At 43.3% G+C, this 24,528-nt stretch overlaps 1 protein-coding gene across 12 annotated transcripts in view; it reads left to right on the top strand.

The window, feature by feature from the left end:
• Window positions 1–24,528, top strand: part of ADAMTSL1 (ADAMTS like 1) — a 708,340-nt gene that overhangs the window by 658,499 nt on the left and 25,313 nt on the right. For all 12 annotated transcript variants that reach the window (XR_012904618.2, XM_089779187.1, XM_075931513.2 and 9 more), the window contains one exon: window positions 2,036–2,170. Coding sequence is in view for 11 of the 12 variants with exons in the window: in XM_089779187.1 (XP_089635313.1) it covers window positions 2,036–2,170 (135 nt within the window). In the remaining variant the exon portion in view is untranslated. The remainder of the gene's footprint in view (window positions 1–2,035; window positions 2,171–24,528) is intronic.

Below are 24,528 nucleotides of genomic sequence, written 5' to 3'. Positions count from 1 at the left end.
CCTCTGCTTGATGTTCATGTAAGTCCCTGGTGACTTCCGATCAGTCCTAAAAACTTGATCTAAAAATTATCTTGCTAGATTTAAAAAAACAGCCTGATTTTCATCTTACAGATCATTATTTCCACATGGTTTCAGACTCCTTTCCTGCTCTTGAAAAATGGCTTCTTTTTTAAAGATACAATGTTGCTTTATTTCCCAAGCAGTTCATTCCCATTTGGGAGCAAATCATTTTCACAATCATTTTCACAATGAGTTCACATAGTAATAGCTCAATGTGCAACCCCATGTAACTGAATAGGAGGGCACCACTATTCACTTACACCAATTTTCTGTGTGCAGTGTTGTTGTAGCCATGTTGATACCAGGATATTTGAGAGACAAGCTGGTTGAGGTCATCTATTTCATTGGATCAGGTCTGGACTTGCAGAAGAGCTCTGTGTACCTTGAAAGCTTCTCTCTCACCAACAAGGTTGGTCCAGAAAAAGATGTTACCTCACCCACCTCTTCTCTCTTCTGTACCATCATTTAAATGACAGTGGGTAAAAACAGAGGGAAAATGGGTCATTGTCATAATTGTAATTAAGAATGGGCCAGATCCTAGACCTTAGCGATGGATTCCATGAAAAGTGATGCTTGCATAGACAGTTACTCCTGCACACAAGTCCCATTGACTTCAGTAGTACTCTACGCAAGAGTAGTTGTACTCTCAGTAATAATTCTCTGTTGTTTTGGCCTTTTAGGCATTTGGAGTTTTGCCTGAGTAGTCTTCAGAATTTGGCTCAGTGCTAAAACCATCCTGCACTATGAGCTGATCAAAGTCCTTTCAAGTCAATAAAGAGACTCCCATTAGCTTCAGGAGACATCCAATCAGCCCTTTAGTAGTCTCACTGTGATTGGGAGCTTCTCCATGTGGTAAATTTCTGTGTAGCATACCAGGGTGTAATTCTACAGTGCACCCTGACATTATAACCATAGTATCCTAGGGTTGGAAGAGACTTTGGGAGGTCATTGAGTCCAACAGGAGCAATCCCAGCTAGGTCATCCCAGCCAGGGCTTTATCAAGCCAGGACTTAAAAACCTCTAGGGAAGGAGATTTCACCACCTCCCTAGATAACCCATTCCAGTGCTTCGCCACCCTTCCCGTAAAATAGTCTTTTCCTAATATTCAACCAAGACCTCTCCCACTGCAACTTGAGACCATTGCTCCTCATTCCGGCATCTTTCACTACTGAGAACAGCCTCTCTCCATTCTCTTTGGAACCCCCCTTCAGGTAGTTGAAGGCTGCTATCAAATCCCCCCTTACTCTTCTCTCCTGCAGTCTAAATAAACCAGAATCCCTCAGTCTGTCCTCGTTAGTCATGTACTCCAGCCCCCTAATCATTTTGTTGCCCTCCACTGGACTCTCTCCAATGTGTCCACATCCTTTCTGTATTGGGGGGCCCAGAATTGGATGCAATACTCCAGCTCTGGTTTCACCAGTGCCAAATAAAAGGGAATAATCACTTCCCTTAATCTGTCGGCAGTGCTCCTACTAATGCACCCCAATATGTCATTAGCCTTCTTGGCTAGAAGAGCACACCTTTGACTTACATTTTATGTGAAGAGAGCACTTAAATTCCTGAAGTGTGACTTGATATATTTTAAGCAGTAATGTGTTATGACTAGATACTGTGTTAGCTGTGCTGTGTGAATTTACCATCTGTTCTAAGCTACTATGTCTGTTAGTGAACTACATGTGCTGCAGTGCCTAGCTAATCACTAAAAGGATTGTGTGACAGCCTTCATGCAAAATTTCTTAGCATTTGTAGGCTTGTGCCTGACCCTGAATATTATTTTAACCTCTTTGCTGCCTCCTCACATAACTAGACATCAGACCAAACACACTTTTAATGCTGTCCATTGTTATCTAGTATATCCCCTTGGACATGCTGATGTTCGAGTACTGCAAATAATGTGACAGTAGGTTTAAAACTTCCTCGGTATCTTATCAGCTGTGGTCTACTTTGTCATCTCAGTCTCTCCATCTGTTTCCAGAACCCCCACGAACACTGCTTCAATTAGAAGACTTAACAGCAATGCTTTTAACCCCGGGGCCGGATATTCCCTCAGTGCTGACCTCTCCCTCAGGAACAAGAATGGTACTAAATCCTGAAAGTTCTGTCCTCATCGGTAAGTTGACCTCTGAATTTTATTTGATAAAAGTGTTAGGAATGGGCTGAACATGCAAAATTTGGATCCAGATCAGGGACATGGGTGTCAGCCCAGTATAAATTGAGGCCATTTGAAAATTCTTGCTCTGGACACAGGGACTCAAATTCATATTTTAAATACTGCCAAATTGCAAGGTTTAGGCCCCCAAAGCCTCATACAGGATCAAGGCTCGTTTGTGCTGGATGCTTTGCATACATGAAGTAAGGACCCTTCAAGTGGTTAAGGGGTACTCTAAATTGTGCTTCTGTCTCTTTTCTATTCCACCTAAGTACTAATCTCTGTCTTAAAATCATCCATTTCTGTTGTTCTTTTTATGTCTTAGCTAGACTAAGTTCTAGGATTTCTCCCAGAACTTAGTCTATCTCTTTAGATTTACTTTTCTCTTGCAAGCTGTTTGTTTCATTGTAGTGTTTGTTTTAATCTTCTTTGTACCACATCTACAGTGCCCAAAGTGTGCTCAAAGCTTTACAATCAAATAATTCTGAATGGAATGATGTTCTTCTTCCATTATTTCATTTTTTCCAACCTTTTATTTAGTTTCTGTTTTCCCTGTCTTTTCTCTGCAATTCCAACCCCTACTGTATACTGCAGTGTTTTCAGGCCTTTGAACTCAGTCTGTTTACAAAAAGATTCTCATTCTTTTGTTAAATGTCAGGATCTGTGATTTCTAAAGCTTCAGAAGGTTAGCCGAGTTAGTCTGTAACAGGGAAAAACTTAAACACCAAATAGTCTAGTAACACCTTAAAGGCTAACACAACATGTAAATGGTATCATGAGCTTTCGTGGGCAAAACCCACTTCTTCAGATAACCAGAATATAATAAGTCCAGATCCAAGAATAAATAAGAAAAGGGGGGGGGAGGAAAAAGGGGAGTGAGGAAGAAAAAGAGAGACAGTGAGTAGATAGTTCAAATAGTTACAAGAGGCTGTTAGAACCATTAGCACCTCCATTGTTTGGTTGGTTGGTTAAGTCATTAAAAGGTGGAATATAGGGTGCGAGCCATCCTGTATCCTGGTTCAGACCATTAGCATAAGAATTAAACTTGTGACTGAAGTTAAATTCCGATCCTTCTCTGTGTATTTGGCTTGTGGAATTGGTCTGAAACAAAATGGCAACTTGGAGATCCATTAATGAGTGTCCAGGAAGATTAAAGTGTTCTCCAACAGGTTTTTGTGTGTTGCCTTTTCGGATATCTGATTTGTGTCCATTAATTCTTTCCCATAGAGACTGTCCAGTTTGGCCAATATACATTGCAGTGGGGCATTGCTGCCATCGGATGGCATAGATCACATTAGTGGATGTGCAGTTAAATGAGCCTTTGATTTGGTGGCTGATGTCACTGGGTCCAGTGTTCTTCCACCACGGAGAACAGCCTCTCTCCATCCTCTTTGGATTTCCTCTCCCTTCCAGGAGTTGAAAACTGCTACCAGATCATCCACTCATTCTTCTCTTCTGTAAATTAAAGAAGCCCGGTTCCCTCAGCCTCTCCTCATAAGTCATGTGCCCCAGTGCCCTAATCATTTTCATTGCTCTCTGCTGGATGCTCTCTAGTTTATCCAAATCTTTCTGTAGTAGGGGATGTAGATAAGCATGGGTAATGCTGACAACCAGAACCAAACCTGGAACCTCTGGAGCTTAGTGCTACAGCTTGAGCTACAAAGCCAACTAGCTCTCAGCTTTCATTCTCTCACTCTGTAAGTCGTCTAAATACCACTACATGAGACAGTGAAATGTATCCAGTAGGTGGGTGAGTTGCACATGTTAAAAGAGAAGTTGTTACTGTTAACTCTCACATACTGGGATTTTATAACCACATTTATACTTACATGGCACTTTCCTAAGTCACTATCAAAGTGCAGAATTGTTTTTCTAGTTTAAAAGAGCATATTAATAAAAATATACTTTAAATAGAATTTAAAACTTCTCATACAAATTAAAATAATGTTAATAACTAAGGGCCTTACACCAGATACATGTGCTACCAAACATAGAACTTGCTTCAATGCACCTTTACTTCACTGTAATGTGGCTTAGGAGCCTACAGTTATGTCAACTCTTAAACATTTAAACTGCTACAACAATACAGCTGTAATTGCAGTAACTGTAGTGCTTCCGTGTAGACACTATAGTGACCAGAGGTGTTCTCCTGTTGCTGCAGTTAATCCACATCCCTGAGAGTTCTTCCATCAATCTAGCACTGTCTACACTGGAAGTTAGTTGGCTTAACTACATCACTCCAGGTATGGATTTTTCACTCCCATGAGCAACATAGCTGCGTCAACTTTACAATAGACCTGGCCTTACTACTGTGACTGGAAGGATTCAGCTGTCTCTGTATTTAATCTACCTCCTCAAGTGGCAGTAGGTGAGCTGACAGAAGGATTTTGCTGTTGACCTAACATTCTCTATGCCAATGGTTGGTCCATTTAACTATGGCAAGCAGGGCATGGCTACACTAGGAAATTATTTCAAAATAACATATTTCAAAATAAAAACTCCCAAAATAACAATTTTGAAATAAGCTTCTTCCCCAAGGAAAGCAGGAGTTTTTATTTTGAAATAACCAGCCCCTTATTTCAAAATAACAGGCTTGGTCGTGTGGATGCTCTGCTTATTTCGAAATAAATGGAGTTATTTTGAAATAACTCACTAGTGTAGACCAGGGCTCAGGGATGTGAACTTTTCTACACTGGGAATTTACAAGGGCATATCTCTGTGTCTCAGGGATGTGAAAAATCCCTGCTAACTTAACCTTCAACAGCACTTGACTGATGGAGGAATTCTTCCAACAACGTGGCTACCACCTTTTGGGGAAGTGGATGAGAGAACCTTCCAATCAGCATAGCTAGTACAACAGCTATGCTGCTGAAGTACAACAGCTGCAGTGTTACAGCTATGCTGCTATAAGCATTTAAGTGTATTAAATAAAAAAAGCATGACTTTTGAAAATAACCCCATGGAACCATTTCTATGGATGTTGGGTTTTGTAAATATATGTTAGGAAAAAACCTATAATGTGAGCCAAATTTGACCAGTTTGGCAAAATACTGAAACTAAGGCTATGTCTAGACTTCAGGCTTCTTTCGGAAGAAGCTTTTCTAGAAGAGATCTTCTGAAAAAACTTCTTCCGAAAGAGAGCGTCTACACACAAAAGCTCATTGAAAAAGTGTTTTGCTTTTTCGACAGATAGCATCCACACTGAATGGATGCTATTTCACATGCAAGCTGTGATTACTATGGATGGAGTAACCAGCAGAGCACCTGTGCTTTTTCCTCTTTTCTCTTCTTTCAAAAAAAAACTCCCTCATCCCCATCCACACACGCCTTTTTCTAAAAGAGCTCTTTCAGAAAAAGGCTTCTTCCTTGTAGAAGGAGGTTTACCAATGTCAGAGGAAACCTCTCTGTTCTTTCCATTTTTTTTTCAAAAGAACGCAATTGTGTGGACATAAGGGAAGTTTTTTCGGAAAAAGCCATTTGTCTGAAAAAACTCTGCTGGATAGATATACCTTAACCGAACTATTATTAGGTGCCATCTTAAAGTGTTTACTGTAGCTTGCCTTTTCTTCAGGCTGCTACATAGCACTGCTAGAGAGCTGCTGAGATGGGATTTTTAAGAGACACCAGACTCCAAAAACAAATAAATTTTTTTTCTTGTTTTTAACCTTATTTTCTCATTACGTTATGCAGGCAACAAAACTTGAATGTGTGGCTTATAATGATCCAGGATGTGACTCTTATACTCCTAGGGTATGTCTACACTGCAGCGTTATTTTGGAATGAATGATGTTATTCCGAAATAGCATAGAGCTTGTCTACACTGCCAGCCTTTATTTCGAAATCATGTCGAGCTGGAGGACTCCTGTAACTCTCATTTCAGAAGGAGTAAGAGAAGTCAAAGGAAGAGTGTTCTTCCTTCAACTTCCTGCTCTGTAGACAGCGCCAAAAGCCGAATTAAGCTATTACAACGTAAGCTATGCTATTGATGTAGCTCAAGTTGCATAGTTTAATTTGACTTTAGCCACACTGTGTACACGTACCGTCACTGGTGAGAGCAGTTACTCACACAAGTAGTTCTATGGAAGTCACTGTTGGGAATCACTACAGTCTTCCCCTCCTTTGACTCATAGGCAAAATGTAATCATAAGAGTAACCCATGGGACAGTTCTGAGCTCCAGTCAAATTGCACAGTGCAGCTTGGGTCATGCTCTGTAGAGGGGGCTTAAAGGGCATCTTTGCACCCCTCTTACTTCTGCAGCTGTGTGCCTGGCAGTTCCTCTGCATGTTTCTTAAGTCTCCTTTTCTCCTGGTTTTAATAATAAGGGCTGTAGTAGATTTGGTGGGAAACACCCTCTTGCTTTCCCATATATATGAAAATACAAAGAACAGTCTCCCTCAAGCTGCAGAATGGCGTCATCTTGATAAGATGCCTATTTTTGATTCTCAAACAGGCTGGTGCTTGCAAAGGTTCTCCCCGCTAAAAAAGAAATAAATCAATTCTGTTGTTTTGTCTTCTGGGACAATAGGCAGAGACATTTTCTACTGTTACTTTAAGGCACTTCAGTCCTTATCCATATTTCTAGAAGTGGGAGCTTTCTCTAAAACCTCTGCTTTAGAGCTAAGTCTTTGCCTTCCCACATGAGATAACTCAGAAGCAGTCTTGCTGGAATGTCATTGAATCATAGGGATGGAAGAGACCTCAGGAGGTCAACAAGTCCAACCCCCTGTCCAAAGCAGGACCAACCTTAACTAAACCATCCCAGCCAGGGCTTTGTCAAGCCAGAACTTAAAAAACCTCTAGGGATGGAGATTCCACCATTCCAGTGCTTCACCACCCCCCTAGTAAAATAATATTTCCTAATATCCAACTTAGACCTCCCCCACTGTAATTGGAAACCATTGTTCCTCTGTCTGTCATCTGTCACCACTGAGAAGTAGCCTCTCTCCATCCTCTTTGGAACGCCCTTCAGGTAGTAGAAGGCTACTATCAAATCCCTCACTCTTCTCTTCTGTAGACTAAATAAGCCCAAATCCCTCAATTTCTCCTCATACATCATATGCTCCAGACGCCTAATCATCCTTGTTGCCCTCTGTTGGACACTCTCCAATGTGTCCACATCTTTTCTGTAATGGGGGCCCAGAATTGGATGTAATACTCCAGATGTGGCCTCACCAGTGCTGAATAAAGGGAAATAATCTCTTCTCTTGATCTGCTGGCAATGCTCCTCCTAATGCACCCCCGTATGCCATTAGCCTTCTTGGCTACAAGGGCACACTGTTGACTCATATCCAGCTTCTCATCCACTGTGATCCCCAGGTCTTTTTCTGCTGAACTGCTACTTAGCCAGTCGGTCCCCAGCCTGTAACAATGCTTGGGATTCTTCTGTCCCAGGTGCAGGACTCTGCACTTGTCCTTGTTGAGCCTCATCAGATTTCTTTTGGTCTAATTCTCCAATTTGTCTCGGTCACTTTTGACCCTATCCCTATCCTCCAACATATCTACCTCATCCCTAGCTTAGTATCATCCACCAACTTACTAAGGGTGCAATTCATCCCCTCGTTCAAGTCATTGATAAAGATATTGAACAAAACAAGCCCCAAAACCAACCCTTGGGGCACTCTCATATTTAGTGTTCTGTGCTGTTTTTTAGCTCTAAATTACCCCTAAATGTCTTCTAAGAGCCCAGGAAGCAATCGAAATGTTGGTACTGATGCTAGGCAATATTGACCTCCCATAGCTTGGCAACTTCTCTGGTTCGGCACCAATCAGGTCCTGAGAGTGCCAGACTATACAGATTCATCCTGTATACATAAGATATATTCTGTGAGTTAGGGATTTTGCTTTCAAACATGCTGAAATCTGAAGATACAGGCAGTCCCCGGGTTACGTACAAGATCGGGACTGTAGGTTTGTTCTTAAGTTGAATCTGTATGTAAGTCGGAACTGGCGTCCAGATTCAGCCGCTGCTGAAACTGACCGCCAGTTCTGACTTACATACAGAATCAACTTAAGAACCCCAAGTCCCCAAGTCAGCTGCTGCTGAAACTGATCAGCGGCTGATTCCAGGAAGCCCGGGGCAGAGCAACTCTGCCTCGGGCTTCCTGTAGTCAGCGCTGGTCAGTTTCAGCAGAAGCTGACTTGGGGACGCCTGGGGCAGAGCAGCTGGGGTGCTGCTGGGTTGCTCCCATAGCGGCCGCTCCTCGGCGCTACCGGACCAACCCAGCAGTACCCCAGCTGCTCTGCCCCAGGCGTCCTGATTCAGCCGCTGCTGAAACTGACCAGCAGTGGCTGAATCAGGACGCCTGGGACAGAGTAGCTGGGGTGCTGCTGGGTTGGTCCAGTAGTGCCCAGAGCGGCGCTGCGGGACCAACCGGCAGCGCCCCAGCTGCTCTGCCCCAGGGTCCACAACAAAAGCCTGGCCTGCTGGGGGGGGGGGGCACACTAGCTGCGCCCCCCCCCAGCAGACCAGGGACACGGGGAGCAAAGCCTCAGCGGCGGGGTGCCACGCCTCTGAGGCTTTGCTCTGGCGCGGGACCCGCCGCTGCTGCGGCTTTGCTCCCGGTGTCCCTGGTCTGCTGGAGACGGTCCCCAGCAGACCAGGGGCACCGGAAGCAGCTTTTCTCGCCCCGGAGGTTGAGGTGGCGGACCGCTGCCTGCGAGCTCCGGGGCGAGAAAGCCCCGTTCGTAAGTGCGGATCTGCCTGTATATTGCAGATGAAAACAGTGATTAATTATCAGATGCAGAGAGGACGGATAACAGAAGGAGGAAGAATATATTTGACCATTTTTTAAAAATAGCATGTGGTTATTTGGCATCTGTTTCTTCATTTAAACATCTCCTTGTAGATTAGCAGCTTGTTGTTGCATGGAAGTTGGAGATGAAAACATTTGATAAATCATTCCCCAAAGCATCAGTCTACAAGCTCCACGTGTTTTTTTTTTTCCAGTTCAGTAGAAATACAGTCTTCCTGATGTGTGGTGATTTTTGAAAATATAATGCGCTCCTGAGGATAAGTATGTAGAATGAGGGAGAAGCACAAGCAGCATGCACTATATATAATCAAATGTTTTGGACAGCATTTACAAGGCAGCCACAGGAAGACACGCTGAAGTTTTCTGGAATGAAGTTTAAGCTCATGACTTTAGAGAGATTGGAATATAGGTAACATTTAAAATATCTGGGAACTGAAACAAAGGCAATAAATCCATCTGCTCCAACTTAGAGCTGTGAGCAGAATTTAAGCATCATTGTTAAAAAGAGAGATAATAGCAAACAAATGTTAGACATTTTAATATCCCTGCTCACAATATCTACTATATACCCTGACTCTGATGTCTGCTGTGCCCATCAATCTATATATATATATTTTTAAGAGCTAGTCAAAAAACAGGATGAAATTTTTCCATGGAAAAAAATTCTGGATTTTTTGGACAAAAAAATAGAATTGAAATAATGAATTTTAAACATTTTAACACAAAAGCTAGCCAAAACACAGCATGCAACATTTTTTGTGAAATGTCTGATACTTTTTATTGTTGATATTACAAGTAAAAATCACATTGTGGCATTTTATTTCAAAACATTTTGATCAGCCGAACTTGTTGGTCCCAATCAGTATTTTTGGTGCTTTCACTTTTTTGCTGGACTCAGCTGCCCTCAGATTTGCCTGTGCAACTCAATGAACTCTGTGGGAGCCACAAGAATGCCATTGAGATGCAGTACGTTTAGCAATCATGTTATAAAAGATGGCCCTAGAACCTCTGGAAATTCATGCCACTTTTTCAAAGTGAGTCAGGTGCATACAGGTAAAGATCATAATGTCTTGTATTCAAATCTAGATCAATACTTACCCTGAGATGCCTTCTAAGGCCATCATTCTAAGGGTACGTCTACACTACACAGAAGATCAGTGCTGCCACTGTCAATCTTCCAGGGTTCGAATTAGCGGGTCTAGTTCATTCGAACTGAGAGGGCACTCTGGTCGATGCTGGTAGTCCTGCTTCCATGAGGAGTAAGGAAAATCTAAGGGAGAATATTCTACCTTCAACTTCCTGAAGTGTGGACAGCGCCAAAAGTCAAATTAAGGTGTAATATACCAGGTCGGTCTGGGCACTGCTGAGAGGGACAAATCAGGGAAATTGCTCAAAACCAGGGCTACTTACAGCCCAAGACTGGGGTCCTTCCCTATAAGGCACCAAACCAGTCACACAGAGCACTTCAGCTCCCACTCTGGCCAGCAAGAAGCCTCACAAGCAAAACCCCTTAGACACCCCAAGGTTCTCTGTGCCACAACCAGACCCACACCTTATACAGGTGAGAGATTATAAAACCAATCTCACCAACTCCGAACAGGTTTCCCAGTCCCAAAGGACCTGCCACAGTCCAGGGCAATTTATACCATGGACCTTACCCAAAAGAACATGCTGTGCCAATCCTTTAGAACAGAGCTACTCAACAGCTCGGCCCACGGTCTATTTGTTTGTGGCCCACGGTGCAGTTTGGGTTTGCATGGGGCTCAACATCTGCCCCATGGGTGGGATCCTTTGAACGTGGCCTCCACTGGGAACATGCTCCACAACAGCAAGGCATCTCCCAGAAGGGGTGAGCATTGAAAGATGCAAGTGGACGGGCTGGCTGGAACAGACGGGTACAGGGTGTTGGCGTTTCTAGGCCCAAAGGAGGAGGTACTGGGAGTGCCAGGGCATTGTGGGAAGTGCTGGCTGCTAGCCTTGTAGGCAGAGTCTGAGAGGTGCTAACTAGCTCACACTGGCCACGTTTAGGGCCGTCACTGCAGCTTAATCTTTGTATTCATGCCTGTCAGTGTGAAAGAGGCTATTTGCATATATTTGTGTATAGATTTGCGTATATATGCAACCACATTTAAGTTGCGGCCCTCGGCATGTGCTGTGGGTATCATTGTGGCCCCCAGGGCTTCCAAAGTTGAGTAGCCCTGCTTTAGAATGTAAAATCTACAGGTTTATTAATAAAAAGGACAGAAAGATTGATAGTGCGATGGTTAATGAGAATACATTACATACATTAATCACCAAGTTCTTAATAGAGATGTAGCAGACTGCCACCTTAAAAGTCTCTGGTGTACATTCTCCATCAGGTTGGGTCCATGAATGCTTCTGGGCTCTCTGTCCTTATCCAGTCGTACTTCTGGAGCACAGGGCAGGAGTGAAGACAAGATGGAGGCATCCTCATGGTACTTTTATAATCTTGTCCATAAAGAAGGAAACCCCATTCCTCTTCTGGGTGCTGGTGCCTCCCAAAATGAGCTGGTCACATGACCCATAACCAGTTTCTTTCTTTTTTAGGCAAGGAGCCATGAAGTCTCCAGATGTGTCCTTCTCAGGCAAGGAGCCATTGTGTGCTCCTCAGTCTCAGTTGGCAACCCTTAAGAGCCATTGTTCATGCAGCATTGAGCAACTGCCCCTCCCAATAGAAAACATTTCAAATATAAATACAAAGCCCATATTCATAACTTTACACACATAGATTGTACAAGTACATGAGTAGCCTAGACAGAGTCAGCATAGCATAAGCCTTCATTTGACACCTCACATGGCCCACTTTGCACTGAATTTGGGGCACACACACACCAGTGGGTGCAACAATGATCTGCCTGCTCACATTAAAATTCAATAACGTGACATAAGGTACTTTGACTTCAGCTATGCAATTAATATATCTTAATTCAACCATATTCCCTAGTATAGACATATCCTAAGTGGGTATCTAAGTGTATGAGGAGAGGATGGACAAAAGAAATGCATTCGAATCTTCCAACTTGAAGTCTAGTGCCTCAGTCTCTGGTCCATGGCTTGTCCAGTATTACACAGGCAGAGTCTCTCTGTGCCTCTATTTCCCCTCAGTACTATGAGACTAATAATATTTTTCTATCTCACAGGGAAGTTGTAAGGATAACTACATCAAAAGATTATGAGGAACCTAGATAATCTACGGTTATATAACAATACAATAGTTCTTTCAATGGACACCTGACCATTACTCTAGCAGAAGGCACTGAACTCGTTATGAGGGTCCAAATTATAACATGCCCTTTAAATATGGTATGTTTAAAAATAGCAAAGTTATTAATCATCAACAGTAAAGCTAGATGGTGAAGTGTGCTTTTCATAACCAGACCAAATTTGCTCACATTACAAGTGACAGAACAAGATTTTCCTAACTGCCAGCACTGTGAATGCAGTCTTGGAAAGCAATCTCCTTTTGACTTTTATGTCTTATTCACAATGACTGGAGAGTCAGAACTTAGCTGCTAATTCGCTCTTGATTCAGGAGTCAGAAGTGTTAGATTTTAATTTCCTAGTCTGCAAATAAGCAAGCGGTTTGATGGTGATGCTAACCAAAAAAAAATCAAGTGTTTCCATCAGTAGAGAAAACCGAATTCATTTGAAAGATACAATGGCTCAGAGCTGCCTCAACAGTATTTCACACAGATTTTCCATTGGAGTTATTCTCTCCTATGCTGTGATGTGGCAAGACAAGGAGGCCTATGAAGAGCAGCAATCACAGGTTCAGTAGTCAGGTCTCATTTTAGTTGTTTTTCTGGCTCTGGCTACTGTTAACAGACACATTCACTTTAGACAGTACAATTAAACAACTGGTTGCAAATGGGTGAAATCTTCCGAAATTGAGATTGGATTTTGCAGAGCTCATAATTTAGAGAGGTTCAAACCCAAAGGCTTAGCTCTGGCTTATTGCTAATATCTTCATCTCTAGAGACTGGGGATATAGCTGGATTTGGTAATGTAAAGAAGGAGTTTGTTCATCTCATTTAGATGTCAGGGAGTGTTTTGCGGTGAATGCAAGCCTATCATCTGACTAGGAGTGGCCAACATTGATGTATTAGCACTTTCTTGCCCTGTGCTTGCACTCTGCTCATCACAGTCTCACAAAATTCACCTTACTAACATGGAGTATCAATATTTATTAAAAATCAGAGTGAAGTGAACCAAAATCGTGTACTCTCAAATATAATCAAAGTTGCAGAAATAGCTTCTTGCTCTGGTGAGATTTCCAGCACAGTTTTGCAGTCTGAAGAGATTCAGTGCAAAGCTCTATGATGCACACAAAAGTGATCAATTTGTCCACTTTTGAAGCATCTGTATTTTTTTTTAAATCCTTCCCATCCCATTCCTTCCTTCCTTCATCCCTCCCAGTTCTCTCATAAATCTTCTTTGGCTTTAGAATTACTGTTATGATTTTAAAAATATAGATAGAAATACAGAATAATTTACACTGTGCAAAAGGAAACAGAATAGGGAAAAAATTGAGTAATTATGATAAATCAAGTATCAGAGGGCTAGCCGTGTTAGTCTGAATCTGCAAAAGCGGCAAGGAGTCCTGTGGCACCTTATAGACTAACTGAAGTGTAGGAGCATAAGCTTTCATGGGCAAAGACCCACATGCATCTGACGAAGTGGGTCTTTGCCCATGAAAGCTTATGCTCCTACACTTCAGTTAGTCTATAAGGTGCCACAGGACTCCTCGCCGCTTATGATAAATCAAGTGTCTGAACTCCGTTGTGGAATAGGATCATAGGACAGAAGGGAACCTTATAGGCTATCTACTCCAGTTCCCTGCTCTCATGGCAGGACTACGTGTAATCTAGACCAAGGAAGGAAGAACAAACAAAAATGGCATAGTAGGAGTCAAATTAATTAAGGAATATCCAAAAGGCTATTTTACAGACTGTGGTAGCGGTTTGTTGTTATAAGAAGTTAGACTTCAGTGTGTTTTGAAAACATGAATTCGTTTAAAATAATGTTTCTTGACAAATTGTAGATTGTTTAATGGTAACATTTCCATTCATACTGATTTTAATTATAAATCATAACACACATAAATTGCATATTTGTGCAAATTAAAGTTAAATAAAAATAGAAGTACACTGGATATATACAGGCAGTCCCCGGGTTACGTACAAGATAGGGACTGTAGGTTTGTTCTTAAGTTGAATCTGTATGTAAGTCGGAACTGGCATCAGCCGCTGCTGAAACTGATCAGTTTCAACAGCCGCTGAATCTGGACACCAGTTCCACTTACATACAGATTCAAGGTAAGAACACCAGGCGTCCCCAAGTCAGCTGCTGCTGAAACTGATCAGCAGCTGATTCCAGGAAGCCCGGGGCAGAGCAACTCTGCCTCGGGCTTCCTGTAGTCAGCCGCTGGTCAGTTTCAGCAGCGGCTGACTTTGGGACGCCTAGGGCAGAGCAGCTCGGGTGCTGCTGGCTTGGTCCAGTAGCATGGCCGCTCCTCGGAGCTAGTGGACCAACCCAGCAGCACCCCAGCTGCTCTGCCCCAAGCATCCTGATTCAGCCACTGCTGAAACTGATCAGCAGCTGAATCAAGACGCCTGGGGCAGAGCAGCTGGGGTGCTGCCGGGTTGGTCCAGTAGCACCAAGGAGCGGTGCTGTGGGACCAACCGGCAGTGCCCCACCTGCTCTACCACAGGCCCCCCGGCTTTGCTCCACCTCTCCCTGGTCTGCTGGGGGGGCACTAGCTGCGTCCCCCCCCCCCCCAGCAGACCAGGGAGACGTGGAGCAAAGCTGTGGAGGACCCGGGCCGAACCATGGCGCTTCCAGATCAGCGCCGTGGTCCGGCCCGGGTCCTCCACGGCTCTGCTCAGCGTCTCCCTGGTCTGCAGACCAGGGAGACGCTGAACAGAGCGGCGGAGCACCGGGGCCAGACCCGCGGCCGCTTCCAGATCAGCTGGAAGCGGCGTGGGTCCGGCCCCGGGTGCTCCGCCACTTTGTTCAGCGTCTCCCTGGTCTTCCCACGCCGCTTCCAGCTTCCAGCTGATCTGGAAGCGGCCGCGGGTCCGGCCCCCGTGCTCCGCCGCTTTGCTCCCATCTCCCTGGTCTGCTGGCTCCGCCAGCAGACCAGGGAGATGGGGAGCAGCTTTTCTCGCCCCAGTGAAGGCGGGCGGCGGGACCAGGCGTCCCGCTGCTCTAGTTCTCCAGGGCGAGAAATCCCCGTTCGTAAACTGCGGATCCGACATAAGTCGGATCCGCGTAACTCGGGGACTGCCTGTAATACGTAATAGAAACCATATCAATTCATTCACTAGAGTGATAGCATCATATTAATTTCACATTAAGCACTGGTATAATTTAATGCTAACATAGTGTATTCCTCTTATATTCTTAGTTCTTAGTACTTCGATTGAAATGAGTGGTAGCTCTTCTTATTCATTCAATATTTGGGAGGATTTCTTAGTTTTCATAGCACTTGCCTGTGCTTTAATTGGCCAGAAATTAGGTCCTTTAAAATGTATTTCACTGCAGCGTATGGGTGTTTGGCTCAATAAAGGTTTCAGAAATTAGCACAATGCCAGTGTCCAAGTCATTCACTTTTGGGTATAGTTATCTCTGATTCAGGCCTGTTTCTTCTTTATTTTCCTTCAGAATGTTGTCTATTAAACCCAGGTTTTCAGTCATGCTCTTTTTTGCGAGCAAAATTTTCCACTCACAATTTAGATCAGAGAGATAGTTAAGTCTTTGATTCATGAGACCTTAATAGTCTGACTCCTCAACAATTGAGCCCCTGTCAAGGGCGGGTAAAACATTTAAACTTAAATGACAACTCCCTATTGCAAGCAATTGTATTTTCCAATAATATCTGTGTGAGCTGGTCAAAATAGATCAAAATAAATGATTGTTGCTGTATGCATTTGTAATTCACATTACTTAGTTCCTGAAGATTTGACCAAATTAAACCAGAGGTTAGAGTTAGGTGGAAGGTGCATTTATACATTGAGAGCTGGACAAATTCTGATAAAATAAGACCTGAACAGAGTGTGTGTGTCAAACTTAAAATTAATCTTTTCAAAAGTTGAAAGAGAAAAAATATAGAAGTTCAGTTACCCTTTATGTTGTTTTTTATTTTCATTCATCTCTTCAGTTCTTGCTAGGCATAGAAGTGGAGAAGACAAAATATAACAAGAAAGACTGTTGTCTTAGGCTACATCTATATTTCAGTGCTATCCCGGAGGTATCCCAAAGTGGCTATCCCGTGTCTTAACAGCAAGCTCGTTATTTCAAAATATAATGGGCTCGCTATTCCGACATCCCTGTAAACCTCATTTCATGAGGAATAAGGGACGTGTCAGAATAGCAATTTATTTTGAAATAAATGCTGTTTAGACAGCGCCAGATTATGAAATAAGCTATTTCGAAATTGAGCTGAAAAAGCTACACAATTTGCATAGCTCAAACTGCGTAGCTTATTTCAAGCCACAGGTGCAGTGTAGATGTACCCTTAGTGTTTAGCTTCATTGGAAGCAGGAAACAGTAGTAATCTCTCATAGCTTTTTGCTCCTGTGAAATTTCCAGCACAGTTTTGCAGTCTGAAGTGATTCAGATAAATATTCAAACGTTAGGCAAGCCCCTAAAAAAGTCCATTTCTTCCCCTACAAAGCTTCATTAATTATTTGTTATTTCTTTGGTGTGAATTCACTCATGATCAAATTGTGAAGAATGTTGCAAAGTGTAGTCAGTTTGGTGGACAGCCAAAGCCCTGGTCTACATTACAAAGGTAGGACAATGCAAGGCAATTTATATTGATTTCATTGCCTTTGCTGTAATTCCACTACACTAATTCCACCTCCACTAGAGTCAATGTTGATATAGTCAAGTCAATATGGTGTGAGTATAGGTCAGAAGGGGGCAAACTACTACCCATGGGCTGCATCTGGCCCATCAGCTATTTTAATCCTGCTCTTGAGTACCCATTGGGGAGAAGAGTCTGGGGCTTGCCTTCCATGTACACCATGGTACCTCATGGCTCCTGGAAGCAGCAGCATGATTGTCCCCATTCCAGCCAGCTCCTATGCATAGTGGCAGGCAGAGGGCTCCATGTGCTGCTCCCACCCCAAGTGCCAGCTCTGCAGCTCCCATTGGCTGGGAACCACAGCCAATGGGAGCTCTGAGGAGGGCACCTGCTGACAGGGCCGTTCACATAGCTGTCTTACCATGTATCCACTTAGGAACTGGCTGGAAGCAGGACATGCTGTTTCCAGGACTGCTTGAGGAGTCACAGCCCAAGGCCTACACCCCTGAGCTGCCCCCATGCCTCTGACCTGATCCCCTTCCTTTCCTCTAAACCCTTCAGTCCCATCCCAGAGCCCCCTCTCACACCTCAGACCTACTTCAGAGCCTGCACCCGCAGCCAGAACCATCACCCCCTCCTCCTGCACCCAAATCCTATTCATGGACCCTATATATAACTTCTATTCCCTGATGTGGCCCTCAAGCCAAAAAGTTTGCCACCTCTGCTGTAGAGACTGTGTTGTTTACATTAACTGTTGTTCACTTTTATAAGCTATCCCACACTACCCCGCAGACAATTTAATTGGTACAAGCATTTGGTCAACCACCCCTCTATCTGTGCTTATCCATCACATACAAATGAGTTTATTATCTTACTGGTGCTGTCTATCCAACCAGCCAGTTATGTATTCTATGGTGCATTCCACTGTACTAATCTGATCGTTACAGAGTTTCCTTCTAATATTAGAGGTAACCAGAAAATGAGGGAAGGTGGTTTTGCAGAAAATTTACTTTTTCATCAAAATGGAAAAATGTTGCAGAGTGGATTTCCAGGTTTGACATCCAAAGCACAAGAATATTTGCCAAAAGCCACCAGATGCCCAAAATATTAGCCAAAAAATTCTTCAAAATCAAAACACTTCCAATTTCTGATTAAATTTCAGGTTTTTGACTGACCAAAATATAGGAAAAAATTTAAAAACCATGAATAACCTAGCAGCACTTTAAAGACTAACAAAACATGTAGATGGTATCATGAACTTTTAAGTTTTTCCGGTCACAGACTAACTCGGCTTCCTCTGAAGCTTTCAAAATATAGGAAATTCTCAAGGAAGACTGTTTTTTCACTCAAATATCTGTTCAGATGAATACTTAGTTTTCCATTAGGAAAAAGATTCAATGGGAATTTATAATCAAACTTACCTAAACACTGCTGCTTCTTCACGTAATAACCACTGCCTTTGCAATAGTCAGAGTCTGGGATTAGGGCTTAGAGAGGCAGGGAAATGGTCCAGAAGGATCTCCATCTTAAGAAATGCTCACGAGTGAAGCATCTTGAGAACCACCTTTCTATACTAATGGCTCACTGTACTGCCATATTAAATAATGTTACTAGAGTCTGGGACCATTTCTGATTAAAGCCATTTTCAGTGAAGGTTGCATCCCTCAAGCTCATGGCTTTAAGCCTCTCCAGACTAACTTGGCCCCAGATTCTGCTTTCACTCTCAGTGATAGAAACCAAGATTCAGCTCTGCTGTGATGTCAGTGGAATGATTCTGATGTAAAGCTGGTTGGAGATCACAGTGTGCCCCTGTTTATCACAGTCTGGGCATCTGTCATTCTTTTGACTCCTACTACCATAGTTAATAGATTTTTTAGCCTTGTTGGGGTTCTTGTGCATGCCCTTAGCATCACTGTAGGATACGTAAAAGAGAACTTCCAGATGGTCTTTCCAATATGGGGGGATTTCTGAGCTGTGGTCTCTAGGACCTCTCTGCTACAATCTTTGAAAAGCCCATACACTATTCTGGGTTGCTTGCCAAAGTCTGCCGATCACTGCCAGAACACCTCGTTAGCCAGACAGAAGTTATGCTGCAGCTTCTTTAGAAACACACCATTCTGGCTTTCCTGTGCTCTCCCCTACCATCTCTTTTCTTCCTTGCTTCATTGGGAAGTTTCTGGACTGCCAGAATCTCAGGACTCAGCAGGCTTATATCAGCTTAGTAAATATAGAAAGGTCTTCATGCTTCCATAACAGCCCTGACCTTGGTAATCCATTCTGGTATTCATATTGAGCAGTCATTCCTTCCTGTGACTTGTTGAACTCCACACGCTGAAGTGGTGCCTCTCAGGATACCTGCTATGAATATATGAAATGAACCACCCTTCATTTCATGTAAAAATGTGTGGCACAGCTGTAGTGGTGGAGCAGAGATGAACTAAAGCATATTCTTTTCCAGTCTGTATCACTCCAGAAACAGACATATCTGAGTGAAAAACTTAAAAAACAACAAATAGACTAGTTGCTACTGAAGCTTTCAAGCTGTTACAGACTAACTCGGCTACTCCTCTGAAGCTTTTGAACCTCCGAGTGAGTTAAGGATGGAATTTCAGTCTTCAGCTTCCATTTTTCATAACTGTCAGTTTCAGCCTCACTCTTAACGTTATTGGAAAGCTGTATCTCAATGTATATGTATAAGATCTCCTTTTCAGAATTATTTTACAAAGACCTTATGCCCCCCAGCAGTTTTAGACTCGCACCCACCTTGAGCTCTTAAAGGGACCACCATGTGGTTATGTATTTAGGAACATTTTTAACAATCTCTATGAGCCAGCGAACCAGTCCTAATCTATGTTTGTGAAATATTGTATAAAATTACAGCACTACATATGTGATTTCTAAGAAAAATAATGCGTGATTTTATATAATTAGGATATATACTCAACTGCGAGGATGTATCAAATTGGGTCCCGCAAGGATCAGTTCTGTTCAATATCTTTATCAATGATTTATTTAGTTGCAACAATAGGATTAAAATTCAAAATGATCTGAACAAACTGGAGTAAGGATCTGAAGCAAGGGATGAAATTCAATAAGGACAAATGCAAAGTATGCCGCTTAGAAAGGAACAATCAGTTGCACACATACAAAATAGGCAATGGCTGCCTAGGAAGGAGTACTGTGGAAAGGGACCTAGGGGTCATAAGCTAGGTCCCTTGGACCACAAGCTAAATATGGGTCAACAGTGTGACAGTGTTGCAAAAAAAGGGGAAAAAAATCATTCTGGGATGTATTAGCATGAATGACGCAAGCAAAACATAAAAAGTAATTCTTCTCTACTCCATGATGATTAGGCCTCAACTGGAGTGTCCAGTTCTGAGCACCACTGTTCAGGAAAGATGTGTACAAATTGGAGAAAGTCCAGAAAAGACCAACAAAAAGGGTTAAATGTCTAGGAGATATGACCTATGAGGGCATATTGGAAAAAGTGGGTTGTTTTGGTTTGGAAAAGATTAGACTGAGAGGGGATATGATAACATCATTCAAGAATATAAAAGGTTACAAGGAGGAAGGAGGGAAAAATTGTTCTCCTTAACCCCTCTGAGGATAGAATAAGAAGCAATGGGGTTAAATTGCAACAAGAGCAGTTTAGGTTGAACATTAAGAAAAACTTCCCAACCACCAGAGTGGTTAAGTATTGGAATAAATTACCTAGGAATCTGCATCATTGGAAAATTTTAATAGATTACAAAAAACACCTGTCAGGAATTCTCTAGATCAGGGTTACTCAACTTTGGAAGCCCCAGGGACCACAATGATACTCTCAGCACGTGCCGAAGGCCTCAACGTAAGTGTAGTTGCATGTACATGCAAATACATATGCAAATATATACAAATAGCTTCTTTTACACAATGTCCCGCCATTCCCGGCACCTTCTCTGTGGGGGCTAGAAACGGTAGCACTCTGTACCTGTCTGTTCCAGCCAGCCCGTCCGCTTGCATCTTTCAGTGCTCACCTCACCTGGGAGATGCCTCACCGTTGTGGAGCGTGTTCCCAGTGGAGGCCTTTTTCAAAGGATCCCACCCACGGACCATGTGTTGAACCCAGAATAAACCCCAAACTGCACTCAGGGCCTCAGACAAACGAGCCACGAGCCGCATGTTGAGTAGCCCTGCTCTTGATAATACTTGGTCCTATCAGAAGTGCAGGGGTCTAGATTAGATGGACTCTCAAGATCCCTTCCAGTCCTATGATATGTATATGAGGACTATGTAAGTAGGTTCAGACTCACTGCCACAGGGCCTCCTGCTGGTAACCCTGGAAATTAGCTCTGTCTCTCAGCAGGACACCCTCTTCTGGCTACTGTCTCACTCAGCATCACTCTGTGCTCTCTCCACCCTCTAGCCCTGGATCTGCATCCCTCCCAAGACCATGTCATCCTCTTCAGGACACAGCCCTTTGGCATTGCCCATCACTCCGGTCTCTTGCCCCCTTTTGGGGTATCAGCAGTCCTCAATCTGGCACCTGGCACCAGGGCCAACTGCAGCCCCAGACTAGCCCCATACCTCACTCAAGGGCAAGCCACAGTCTATAAAAGCCACTATTCTGTGTTGCTAGGTAGAGTACAAGGGGGGAAAGGGGGAACCGGGCCCACCCTCTACTCAGGGTCCTGATCCAAGGACCCTCTGGCAGCAGCCTTGTTCACTCCCTGGGCCACTTCCCCTGTGACTCTTGTACTTTCTTGGCCCTTGTATCAAGGCCACAGCCTGGGAAGTATCAGGCCTCACGCTCCAGGATTTTTTTCTTGTCGGCTGGTGTGTTGGCATATATTAAGAAATGCTAAAAATACTGGTTTACTCTGCTAAAACTAATTCATGCTAAATCTGCCTGATTTTAATGTGTCGTACTGTTAGGGGAAAATAATGATATTTTCACTTTACAGCTCCTTTCTTTTGAGGACATCAGCGCATGTTATAAATATTAATAAAGCCTTACAGAATTCTTTTGGGAGTTTTTCTTTATCTATTTGATGAAGACACAGAAAGAGGTTTAGACTGCATCTAGACACGTTGTTGGCATAGCCCCCGGCATAGTGGTAGAGCTCTATCAGCATAGCCCTCAGCGTAGTGGTGTAGTTCTGTCGCCATAGCCCCCAGCGTAGTGGTGTAGCTCTGTTGGCATATCACCAGTGGTGTAGCTCTATCGGCATAGCTCCCAGTGTAATGGTGTAGCTCTGTCAGCATAGCTACTGGCGTAGTGGTGTAGTTCTGTTGGCATGGCCCCTAGTATAGTATTGTAGTTCTGTTGGCATCAGTGGCATAGCGAAGGGTCAGCAAGGAGGGGGTGGTTGCCCCCGGGCACCACAATAAAGGGGCGCCAATTTAGAATCATAGAATCATAGGACTGGAAGGGACCTCAAGAGGTCATCGAGTCCAGCCCCCCGCCCTCAAGGCAGGACTAAGATCCGTCTACACCATCCCTGACAGATGTCTATCTAACCTGTTCTTAAATATCTCCAGAGAGGGAGATTCCACCACCTCCCTTGGCAATTTATTCCAATATTTGACCACCCTGACAGTTAGGAATTTTTTCCTAATGTCCAATCTAAACCTCCCCTGCTGCACTTTAAGCCCATTACTCCTTGTCCTGTCCTCAGAAACCAAGAGGAACAAATTTTCTCCTTCCTCCTTGTGACACCCTTTTAGATATTTGAAAACCGCTATCATGTCCCCCCTTAATCTTCTTTTTTCCAAACTAAACAAGCCCAGTTCATGAAGCCTGGCTTCATAGGTCATGTTCTCTAAACCTTTAATCATTCTTGTCGCTCTTCTCTGTACCCTTTCCAATTTCTCCACATCTTTCTTGAAATGTGGCGCCCAGAACTGGACACAGTACTCCAGCTGAGGCCTAACTAGTGCAGAGTAGAGCGGCAGAATGACTTCACGAGTTTTGCTTACAACACACCTGTTGATACAACCTAGAATCATATTTGCTTTTTTTGCAACAGCATCACACTGTTGACTCATATTCAACTTGTGGTCCACTATGACCCCTAGATCCCTTTCCGCCATGCTCCTTCCTAGACAGTCGCTTCCCATCTTGTATGTATGGAACTGATTGTTCCTTCCTAAGTGGAGCACTTTGCATTTCTCTTTATTAAACCTCATCCTGTTTACCTCTGACCATTTCTCTAACTTGCTAAGGTCATTTTGAATTATGTCCCTATCCTCCAAAGAAGTCGCAACCCCACCCAGTTTGGTATCATCTGCAAACTTAATAAGCGTACTCTCTATCCCAATATCTACATCATTGATGAAGATATTGAACAGTACGGGTCCCAAAACAGACCCTTGAGGAACTCCACTTGTTATCCCTTTCCAGCAGGATTTAGAACCGTTAACAACAACTCTCTGACTACGGTTATCCAGCCAATTATGCACCCACCTTATCGTGGCCCTATCTAAGTTATATTTGCCTAGTTTATCAATAAGAATATCATGCGAGACCGTATCAAATGCCTTACTAAAGTCTAGGTATATGACATCCACCGCTTCTCCCTTATCCACAAGGCTCGTTATCTTATCAAAGAAAGCTATCAGATTAGTTTGGCATGACTTGTTCTTCACAAACCCATGCTGGCTATTCCCTATCACTTTATTACCTTCCAAGTGTTTGCATATGATTTCCGTAATTACCTGCTCCATTATCTTCCCTGGGACAGACGTTAAACTGACCGGTCTGTAGTTTCCTGGGTTGTTCTTATTCCCCTTTTTATAGATGGGCACAATATTGGCCCTTTTCCAGTCTTCTGGAATCTCCCCTGTCTGCCATGATTTTTCAAAAATCATAGCTAAAGGCTCAGATACCTCCTCTATCAGCTCCTTGAGTATCCTGGGATGCATTTCATCAGGACCTGGTGACTTGCTGACATCTAACTTTCCTAAGTGATTTTTAACTTGTTCTTTGTGTATCCTATCTTCTAAACTTACCCTCTCTCTGCTTGTATTCACTACGTTAGGCACACCTCCAGACTTCTCGGTGAAGACCGAAACAAAGAAGTCATTGAGCATCTCCGCCATTTCCAAGTTCCCTGTTACTGCTTCTCCCTCCTCACTAAGCAGTGGGCCTACCCTGTCCTTGGTCTTCCTCTTCCTTTTAATGTATTTATAAAAGGTCTTCTTGTTTCCCTTTATGCCTGTAGCTAGTTTGATCTCATTTTGGGCCTTTGCCTTTCTAATCTTGCCCCTGCATTCCCGTGTTGCTTGCCTATATTCATCCTTTGTTAGTTGTCCTAGTTTCCACTTTTTATATGACTCCTTTTTTATTTTGAGATCATGCAAGATGTCCTTGTTAAGCCAAGCTGGTCTTTTGCCATATTTTCTATCTTTCCTACACAGCGGAATTGTTTGCTTTTGGGCCCTTAACAACGTCCCTTTGAAATACTTCCAACTCTCCTCAGTTGTTTTTCCCTTCAGTCTTGCTTCCCATGGGACCTTACCTACAAGTTCTCTGAGCTTATCAAAATCTGCCTTCCTGAAATCCATTACCTCAATTGTGCTGGTCTCCCTTCTACCTTTCCTTAAGATCATGAACTCTATTATTTCGTGATCACTGTCCCCTATACTGTCTTCCACTTTCAAGTTCTCAACTATTTCCTCCCTATTTGTTAAAACCAAATCCAGAACAACTTCTCCTCTGGTAGCTTTTTCAACCTTCTGAAACAGAAAGTTGTCTCCA

Source organism: Pelodiscus sinensis, chromosome 6 (genome assembly GCF_052426305.1).
Source record: "Pelodiscus sinensis isolate ZL-2025 chromosome 6, ASM5242630v1, whole genome shotgun sequence".
NCBI classification, from domain to species: Eukaryota; Metazoa; Chordata; order Testudines; family Trionychidae; genus Pelodiscus; species Pelodiscus sinensis.
The sequence above is the reverse complement of the archived record's forward strand: the minus strand, read 5'-3'. Positions and strand labels throughout refer to the sequence as shown.